General features: G+C 53.1%; 1 protein-coding gene and 1 long non-coding RNA gene across 3 annotated transcripts in view; both read right to left on the reverse strand.

Annotated features, from left to right (window-relative positions):
* Positions 1–9,242, reverse strand: part of ppm1f (protein phosphatase, Mg2+/Mn2+ dependent, 1F) — a 38,638-nt gene extending 29,396 nt beyond the window's left edge. For both annotated transcript variants that reach the window (XR_015929783.1, XM_088618149.1), the window contains exons 1-4: positions 9,061–9,242; positions 7,588–7,788; positions 4,986–5,092; positions 2,114–2,313 (exon numbers count right to left, since the gene is read on the reverse strand). Coding sequence is in view for 1 of the 2 variants with exons in the window: in XM_088618149.1 (XP_088474275.1) it covers positions 2,114–2,313; positions 4,986–5,092; positions 7,588–7,760 (480 nt within the window). In the remaining variant the exon portion in view is untranslated. The remainder of the gene's footprint in view (positions 1–2,113; positions 2,314–4,985; positions 5,093–7,587; positions 7,789–9,060) is intronic.
* Positions 1–10,076, reverse strand: part of LOC148641425 (uncharacterized) — a 173,520-nt gene that overhangs the window by 7,759 nt on the left and 155,685 nt on the right. The window lies entirely within an intron of this gene.

Genomic DNA, 10,076 nt, shown 5'->3' on the forward strand with positions numbered 1-10,076 from the left:
CCCTCCGCAGGGTCTGTGCGCGAAGTGGTGGATCAGAGGAGCGCTGAGCCGCGGAAAACAGTTAGCCCACCAGCGCACAAAACAGCCGGCTCAGAGGGCCAGCAGAAACCATCTTCCCATCCGAAACTCTGTCTCCCCGCTTCTCCATCTCTTGACTGAACCGGCTCTCTGTTAAACCCCTCCATTTCCAACAACGAGCACCTGAGCGTCCGAAGCTGGACAGACAAGAGCACTACAGTACTGACACTCTCGCCTGGAATTCCCACGATTTTCTTTTGTTTGTTAACTTTTAATTTATTAAAGAAACAGTCTACCTGTAAAATGTACGTGTGCTTTTTTCCCTTTCTTAGTTAAGACGACATTTTTTCGAATTATCAGGCAGAGACAGGAGGTTTAATATAGAAACATAACTACTTGAGCAACATAGAAAACTATAAACGTTGAGACAAAAATGACATCTTACTTCAAAAAGTTAAACTGGGTCTTAATTGGGAAATGGACTTTCACGGTTAATCTGTATTTCCGAAACCTTTCTGCTTGCAGATTGAGAACAAACGTTATCTTTTCCCCCGATATACATCTCATTCACGATACAGTATTAATCCACCATACAGGTGTTGGAGGATCTTGAACACACCATTCTCTCACGATTTGCTTTTTCACTAGCGGATAGGAGAATTCCTCATACACAGCTGTCTGTGGGCTCTGCTTGCTCCGGACACCGAGGCAGCCGAGAGTTAGGCCTTGTGCTCCGTCTGCGACAGAATACAGCCGAACTCCCACGTCGAAAATCACCCTCAGTTTGAAGGGGAAGGGCGCCTTAAATTTTTATTTTGAAAAAAAAATGCGGTTATTTCCTTATATTCCAGATGTTTTGTCGAATGCTGGGTGCATAGTCATGACTGATTGCCGGCAAGAAAAAAGCACATGATGAAAAGGAAGGATCTGCTTCGGCCAGGATTTTCTCTCTGGTCCTGTATCTCGAACATCTGGGCTTGGCCTGCTGGGAATTGGACCCAGAGCTCCATGGGCTCTTTCAATCTGTAAGTCAAGTTCAGGGGGAGTCTGAGCTGTTCTTTGATGAGTTTTTCGCCAAACTCAGCTCACTTTCCTCTGGAAGTCCTTAAACTTTCAGGTTTTCTCTCCTTGATTCCCCTCCAGAGTATCCTTCAGTTTAATCTGTCTCCGTGTCTGACGCGAGTCTTCAGTGACCCCTGCTCCCCTGTGTCCGCGCCCCACGCCTCGCTGCGCTCAACCCACTCTTCTGCCTCGTCTGCCCCCATATCTGTTGGATTCAGTTCTTCAGTGAAATTCGTGAATTTCTTGTTTGTTCCTGAAGACTCCTGCCTCGGAGTCCCCCGAGCTCGGCGTCAGCTGCTTCGACCTCCCTCTTCGTCCTCCAACCCTGCTCTCTGGTGCTTTTGTGTGTGTGTGTCTCTTCCTTTGCCTCGTGTCCCTGTTGTCGCCCAACACTGGGCATAAAACGGAGCAGACACTAACACAGCAGTATCGGGGCCTTGTGCACCATGCAGAGGGCTGCCAAAGACTTGTCCATCTCTCCCGTCTTACAGGGAGATCATTTTAATGTACGAGACTCTGTGAATTACAATTTATGAAGACGCAGCTTTTAACCACCATTCAAATGGCACTTTTTCTCGAAAAGAGTAAGGGTGTTACCCCTGGCCAAATTTCCCCCTGGCTTTTCCCCAATCATGGCCTCCTAATAATCCCCATCTCTGAACTGGCTCCATCACTCTGCTCTCCTCCCCACTGAGAGCTGGTGTGTGGGGAGAGGACTGGCACATCATCCAGGTGGGGCTGCACACTGGTGGTGGTGGAGGGGATCCCCATTACCTGTAAAGTGCTCTAAGTGAACTGTCCAGAAAGATCTATATAAGTGTAAAGAATGATGATTATTATTATTATTATTATTAAGCACAGTACCAAGAGGCTATTCTAAGACTTGTGGTTCAGGACGACACCTGATTTCTGAAAGCAAAGTTAGAAAGTGCAAACCCAGGAAGAAAAGCTTCACTAGTTTTGAGGGTAGTGTGCTCGGGTTTCAAGCCCTGGGCGGCCCACGCAGACCCCCCGTGACGGGTGGCCAGCTCACCTCCAGGCCGAAGAGCTGGTTGAAGTGGGTCAGCACCACGTGGCGGTCCTCCATCTTCCTGCGGGCGTTGCGGATGGCGTGGGCCGAGGCGCGGAGGAAGCGCCGGCCCGCCGGGGGGGGCTCGCGGCTCTGCTGCCTGGCCCGGCACACCTCCAGCAGCTTGTTCAGGAAGCGGCGCTGCAGGGGCTCCGAGTGCATCACTGGGAGACACGACAGCGGAGAAGCAAGACGGCGTGAGAGCTGACCCCCCCGACAGGCTCCCCAGCCCCGTTCAGCCCCCGATTGACCAGAAGCCTACAGTACAGAATGAGCGCGAAAATGAAGAATGAAAACCGCGACAAGCGTTCACTTAGCACTTACAACTGAAATTCCCTTTGTGGCCAGCAGGGGTCGTAAGAGAGCTGCTCACTACACTCTGGTATAATCATAATAATAATTGCTTACACTTATATAGCGCTTTTCTGGACACTCCACTCAAAGCGCTTTACAGGTAATGGGGATCCCCTCCACCACCACCAATTTGCAGCCCCACCTGGATGATGTGACGGCAGCCATAGTGCGCCAGAACGCTCCCCACACACCAGCTCTCAGTGGGGAGGAGAGCAGAGTGATGGAGCCAGTTCAGAGATGGGGATTATTAGGAGGCCATGATTGGTAAGGGCCAATGGGAAATTTGGCCAGGATGCCGGGGTTACACCCCTACTCTTTTCGAGAAACGCCCTGGGATGTTTAACGACCACAGAGAGTCAGGACCTTGGTTTTACATATCATCCGAAGGACAGCGCCCGTTTACAGTATAGTGTCCCCATCACTATACTGGGGCATTAAGACCCACATGGACCTCGGGTTGAGCGCCCCCTGCTGGCCCCACTAACACCTCTTCCAGCAGCAACCTTAGTTTTTCCCCAGGAGGTCTCCCATCCAGGTACTGACCAGGCTCACACTGCTGAGCTTCAGTGGGTTGTTAGTTGTGAGCTGCAGGGTGATATGGCTGCTGGCCATGTTGCTCTTGGTTACAGACACAACCACACTGCCTGCCAGCTGCTATTCAGCGCACTTCTCAGCAGCTAACTGTGTCTTAGCACTAATAAAGTGTGACGTCTGGGACAGAGGCACAAGTTTCCCACAAGGCACAAGCTGAATTTTCTGACTGCACAGAAAAGTATTATTATAGGCTGATGGGACAATGCATGTTAAATGCAACATGAAATTGCATTTAGTACAGCCATTCAGTCCAGACGAGAATGACCCTTTGGGTGATGCACGGGGGAAGAGATCAAAGACAGCCTAAAAAATGGTCTCATTTGCTGTTCACGGCTGCCACCGAGTAAACTGAATTAACAACACACAGACAGCGCATTCAGAGCTCTGTGCGCTACAGAAAACTAAAAGCTGACGGATAATGTCAGAAGAGATCAAGATGGAATTCTTGTTTTGCAATGTCAATTAAGAATGAGTGTGTAATGTATTTTTATCCTTAGCATTTAGAAAGGGAAGAAAAAAAACTGGCCGCGCTTAAGGAGCTAATTACGATCAGCACTTGCAGCCTTTAGCTCTTGAGGTGTCTGTCTCCCTATTGGCGACACCTGCTGAGACTGAAGGACCAGGTACAGGCAGGGCAGCAGGTCGTTTCTCTAAATGGAGCCAGGATCTGCAGCCCACGCTGTGCAGCACTGCGGCCTTAAGGCTACAGTGCCTGGCAGACTGGCGCAAGGACAGGCTCTTGAGCGCCACACAGCGCCTCCTGTTAGCCAAGGCTTGCTCACAATGCCCCTCCCCAAACACTCGGCGATCTGCACAGAGGAGCAGAGGTGCTGAGCTTTCCCTGCTGGGGGGGTACAGGACCGATCAGCTCCTCCCTTCCAGTTTTCAATGCCAAGTGGGAGACGGGGGCTGCGCCCAGAGGGGGTACAGTGCCCTGCTCAGTGCCTGGGGGGGGGGGACACTACTTTGTTCCTCTGTGGTTGTGGTCAGCCCATGGATAATCTGGCTGCACAATAACAAAGCTAATGATGTTAATTAGATCCTGCTCTAACGGGAATGGGTCTCGAATGTGCTGCTCGCCCTCCCCCCCCGCCAGCGCACTCGTGATGAGCCCTGGGCCGCCAGCGCTGGTGCTGCCCGCCGCGATGGGACAGGAGCCACGGACAAGATAAAACCACTGCCCCATCCCTCCCCCTCCCCTGGACAAAAAGATCATTCTACCTCAGTCTGGGCCACATAGACAGGATTCAAATCAGAGATTTGCTCCTGCCCCTCTCCCTCCCTTCCAGATCTGCCCGACAATCACTAAAAGAGGCATCTGGCCCCCTGCTCTTCAACTGCTTATCGCTGCTTACATTTCCACAACAAATAAGGCAATTACCAACCATGTCTGAAAATGGCTAAAGCAGCAGTCTCAGTGATGGAGCGCCTAGGAGTCCAGTCACGCCCCTCTTCGGAGGCGACTGTGCTCTTGGAGAAGCGAATGAAGCCAGTGCTGCCACTCAAGCTCTGACTGGGGGGCGGGGAGGACTTGCTGGGGGCGGCCAGTGGCCCCGCTGCAGGCTTTCCTGGCTCCAGGCTCCCACGCCACACGGGTCACGAGGGCTGAAAGACAGCCTCTCGTCGGGAGCCTCTCTCATCTTCTCGCAAACGGGGCCTGAAACGGTCACCAGCCTGGAGCAGGCGTCCGTAAAAAAAGCCCGCAGCTGGCGAAACGTGAACTGGATCCCACTGCTGTGCATGATGGGAGTCTTCCCTCCCTCCCAGTCCAGCGCACCCGACAGGAACACAGGACACTCCGGCCTGGACAGGCTCGGAGGGCAGAATGGTTCGGCTGTAACCTCTCTGAGGACTAGAATACCCCACAGGGGGGCCGCGGGGCACTCACAGGGGGCTGCCTGCTCCTGCTCCTGGGCGAAAGCCGACAGGTCACTCTTCAGCAGCTCTGCAACGGCCGCGTGGGACAGGGCCGCACTGAGCCCTTCCGGGGCATTCCTGTAGGGGGCAGCAAACACACCGGGGGCTTAATCAGCAGGTGCCAGAACCCAGGAATCCTCTGAGCCCAGCACCTCGCGCTCCCAGAGCAGGAGGCTGACCGGGGGCAGGGGCTCTCCTCTGGGGCTCTGGGGAGCCCATGTCCACAGAGTCTGCACTCTGACCTCTCACACGGGGGGCTCTGAGGGAGTGGGAGACGACTTGGGTAACACCTGAAGGACCCGAGACCAGTGGAGACTGCTGGCACAAAACTCAGAGCGTGCAGTTTTCCATACGTGACTAAACGGATATGCACCAATAACGTGAAAAAGGGTCTTATTGTTTTTTTCTCTTGTACACAGATTTGAGGTGTTATGAGGGAAACTGTGTTCAGTAGAAACAGAAAAGCAGAAGTCTTGCCCTCGTGCTGGTTTGTTTTGGGATGTGTGCAGAGAGAATCTCCAAGTCCAACATGACATGAGGAAATAGGATTCGCCGCGTCTTCCTGCCCGGACAGCCCGGACAGGCTCGGGCAAGCAGGCAGGAGCCACGGTGCTTGGATTCCCGGCATTTCCGGAATTCCAAAGGCTCACCCTCATCTCCCATCACGTGGGGAGCAGCGCCCTCCCGGAGCGCCAGCCCACCCAGAGGCGGAGCAGTTACTGGCGGACCGCAGCACAGAGAGGCACCGGCCAGCTGACACACTCCCTGGCTCAGAGGGCCAGGCGTCTTTCACCAGGTCTGAGCAACGGAAACTCAGGGTTAGGGCTTCACAGGAAACAGCAGACGACAAACTGCGCCTTGGTTACAACGTGGTTCAGAAAATAAAGACGAACGTTCTGAGAGACACTAAATAGGCAGTATTGGAACCAAGAGTGTGTGCTGTGCTATTACTGCACCTCGGTATATTTTTCTACAACTGCTACTATTCTATTTTATACTGGTTATGAAGCAAAAGTGCTGTCAAAACAAAAATCACTGTTAAATTCCCAGTCCTACATGCTTTAAGCCAAATCAGATCAATGAACTGATTGATTAATACTTAGTGTGCCTAATAACTCTCCACATTCACGAACAGCTGCATTTTCTCAGGTGGACATGATGGACCCCCCACTCCTGCCAGTCCCCCCCCAGCACAGACAGGAAGGACCCCCCCACTCCTGCCAGTCACACCCCCAGCACAGACAGGAAGGACGCCCCACTACACTGGCTTCACCAGGGAACCTCCCCCCACTGTACAGACACCAGGCTCCCGACTCCTGACACTCGAACACACACGAAGGCGATGTTCCCACTGCCTCCCTGTAAGATTTCTGCGCGGCTTAAAATGAAAGGAGGAAACGGAAAGGAACAGAAGAATAGAAACTTCTGAAAGGCAGAAAAAAAAAGAGTCACATCTGCCCATCCCTTCCTCTGAGAGGAAAGGGCCGGAAACTCCCCCCCGTTCAGGGCACAAGAGAAAGATAGAGGAGGGGGGGCCGGGAGTCTGCACCGCTGCACTGAGAGAGGAAGTGGGCCGAGAAACAGGAAGCGAGAACAATGGCCCGCCCCCTCACAGGAAGCCAGCGCCAACTTCCAGAGAGCCCGGGAGGAGGGGGGTCAAAGGTCAACTCGGTTACCGACGGCAACAACGCGCTGCTTGAAACCTGGAGTCCACACCAGACCTGCAGAGCAGTGGAGACGTGTCTTAACCAAACCTTCCCCTGGAAAAGGGTCTGAGGAAGCTTGCAGACTTCGAAACCTGTGCAGAATATCCCATTTGAGCAAGCTGCACACAAAGGAAGACATTTCTATTGCTAACATACCAGCATAGACATGTTTATATACTGTATATATAAAATGGCGTTGCAGGTTTTGGAAACCGTATTGTTTCAGGGCAGCGGGCACCGTCAGACACTGCTGGGCGCTGTAGGGCAGGAACTCCAGGGAAGCAGAAGAGAATTATTCACCACCCTGTGCCTAAACACGCAGGTGGACAGGAAAGGCACTGCTGCGAATCCCTGAGGTATCTACCACGACCTCAGCTCAGGCTCGGACAGTGAGAGACACAGCCCTGCCCGTTTCCCGTTTCTAACACTCGCACGACGAGGCTCCAAAACCTCACACATCAGCGGTTGACCTTTTGTGTAAGGAACCTGCAACCCTTCAGTCGAGTCTCGGTGCGATTCAGCTTCCTCAGCCCTCAGGCACCCATCCACAACCAAGAGGCTGCTGCTGCTGCTGCAGCTCGTCTCCAGGGTGGGAAGGGTCTGCCCTTGACGTCTGTGGCTTGAGTGGGAGACGCTCTGGTCCAACAGACCTCACTCCCGCCCTTGTCCGCCCGCTTGCAGTGACACAAGTAGCATCGGGCGGCGCGTGATGAACGATTACCCAAACTGTTTATGCCTCCTGCTCTAAGGGGACTGGGCCTCGCCCTCCTGCCCGCACACTCGCTGCTGCTGCCCACTGCCCTGCCCTCTGAGCGCGGGGGTCAGAGGTCATGTAAGCCCCCCACCACCACCCCAGAGTCGTCTTACCTGGCTCTCAGCAGCCGCAGGGCCACGTCCAGGCACTCTCCGCGAATCTCAGCCTGGCTGACAGTGCCGCTTAAGGGGCTCACGGGCAGCGGCTGCTCGGGGCCCAGGGGCCCGGGGAACTCCTTCACCAGCTCGTCCAGGAAGCTCCGGGCCGCCTGCTCCTCCGTCCCCATGACCGGCGCTTCAGCGAGCTCCTGGATTCTGCAGGAGAGGGGGAGAGAGAGACGGGTCTTGACTCCTCAGCGCCGGGAGCTCCGGGAACAGCGCCGAACACACCCGCCTTTGCATTTTGTTGTTCCTAGGCGCCACACAAAAGGTAAAAATCCCACCCACTGTGCCAAAGCAGGAGAGCAACCGAAGTGAAAGTCGCCGTGAGCAATCTTATATCTGAAATGGGGGCAATTAAGAAAAGCGTTCCAAAAAACTTGGGGGGGAAAAAGCACTTTGCAAACAGAATGCGGTGTTAAACCGCCGTGCCCTGTATTGGGACTCTACTGTAATCTAACATGGCATATTTTAAATCTCTGAAGGCTTCGTGCGCGCCTCCCTGTACTGCATCTGAGCGGTAAGCCAACGGGTTCAGAAGTGGCATCGCACGAATAAACAGCGAACAGCGCCGAAAAACACCTCGAGATTTAGCAACTCCGTATAAAATCAGAAAGTGATGCCAGGTGCAAAATACATCCCTGTCCTTATCCCTCACTTTCTCGGCGCCCTATCGGGGTCAGAAACGACTAAATCGCGCAAAAGCTCCAGGAAGCGAAGAATCTTTTGACACCGATATTCGCACATGACGCTTCTCCTCTTTATCGGCGTTTGCAGTAGCCCGTGAGAAGGAAAACACTTAATATACCTTGGGTTTTCAGACAAAAGCATCTGGTTTCGACAAGAATGAAGAAGATTTCTTAAAAAAAAACAAACACGCTCCTGCAACGCTACTGGAAAACACACACAGAAGCATGCAGAATAACTTTACCCCAGATGCACGCCCTTGTAAACGCAACCCCTAATTAGTCTCCTCGAATGCGTGCAAAGCGTCAGCCGATCCAATGCTCCGCAGCAGCTCAGGCCACAGGTCCGAAATCAGGCTGGACCTTCAAGAAGGAACAGTTACATGCGTGCATTGCGGATCTGCAGCCAAGGAGCGCGGACAAATGATACATACTCCACCTTTCCTTTTACTCGTGAGCAGCTTTGCAATAAAAAAACCCCCCCGAGCATAGCACATGTCCACTACATTTGTATTTTTACCCGATCTGACGCGCAGAGGGGAGGCCGAGTGCGACTTCAAAGACTCATTTGCAACTCCTTCTGCGCCTTTTCCGTGACAGTCACCCCGTTACGGTACTGAAGTCACTCGCCAGACAACGGCAAGAAAAGACAGACGCGCTCCCCCCTACTAAAGGGTGTCCACAGTATACCACCCCGTCGCAACCACCAAGGCACGCCAGAAGAAATTAATTTGTCTCAAACCTCAAACGTGCGGCTTTTCCCCGCGGGCATGTACGGGACGTCCCGGGTCACTGGAACATGCGGAGCCTCATCGCTCTGCTCTGCCCTGCCGATACCCCCTCACGCCCTTCTCTCGGGTCCCGACACCCGACAGCTCTCACACACACCAGCCCAGTAAAATACTGACATGCGCTCTTGTCTCGGCTAGTCCAGGAGTCAAATCACGTCCGCCCCAGTACGCACGCTCAGTAGGGGCCGGGTTACCCAACACCATACCGCACCGCCCTCTAGTGGCAATATGTAGAGGTGCGTTATTTTTATCACTGCCGGCACGATTTCTGTCTGACACCGCCCATTATTATTTCAACGGTCAGATTTCAAGGTTTGGTATTGATTAAAACTGCTGACCCGAGATAAAAGTAAAAACACTCGGAAAACGGAGGTCGCATCGAGAGTCGTAAAGAAATCTGACGTCTTCATCATCATCATCATCATCGTCATCATCCAGGTGGGGCTGCACGCTGGTGGTGGTGGAGGGGATCCCCATTACCAGTACAGACTGTTCTTTGAGTAGAGCGTCCAGAAAAAATTGAATGAGAATTGTAAAAAAAAACAACTGTAATGAAGGGACTAGTGAATATGCAGGGCATAATATAATACACGTGCAGCTTCTTGTGGATAGGCACAAAAACCAAGGTGATCTGTTGGCTGGGATTCCGTCCTCTCACTGCTACGGACTGGGTTCGACTCCCTGCCAGGGAACGTCCTGCTTCTTTTCAAAACGGAGAACAGGAGGCACTTCTTTACCCTAAGGGTGCTGGGAGTGTGGAACAAGCTGCCCAGCCTTTGGATGAGACCACTTCAGTCACGGGAAAGAGGCAAAGCGCATTCTGCTCCCGGGGCGCGAGGCTCAGCCTCATTCTCGGGCGGATGCAGGACTGACCTGCGGCTCGTCAACAGTTCAGGGCGACAGGGGTTGATAATCAGGGTGCAGGGTGCTTATTCATAGTTTCTTGAAACACTATAGAAGTGGAACA

The sequence above is a fragment of the Lepisosteus platostomus genome, chromosome 24, assembly GCF_059453375.1.
Source record: "Lepisosteus platostomus isolate fLepPlt1 chromosome 24, fLepPlt1.hap1, whole genome shotgun sequence".
In the NCBI taxonomy this organism is placed as follows: Eukaryota; Metazoa; Chordata; class Actinopteri; order Semionotiformes; family Lepisosteidae; genus Lepisosteus; species Lepisosteus platostomus.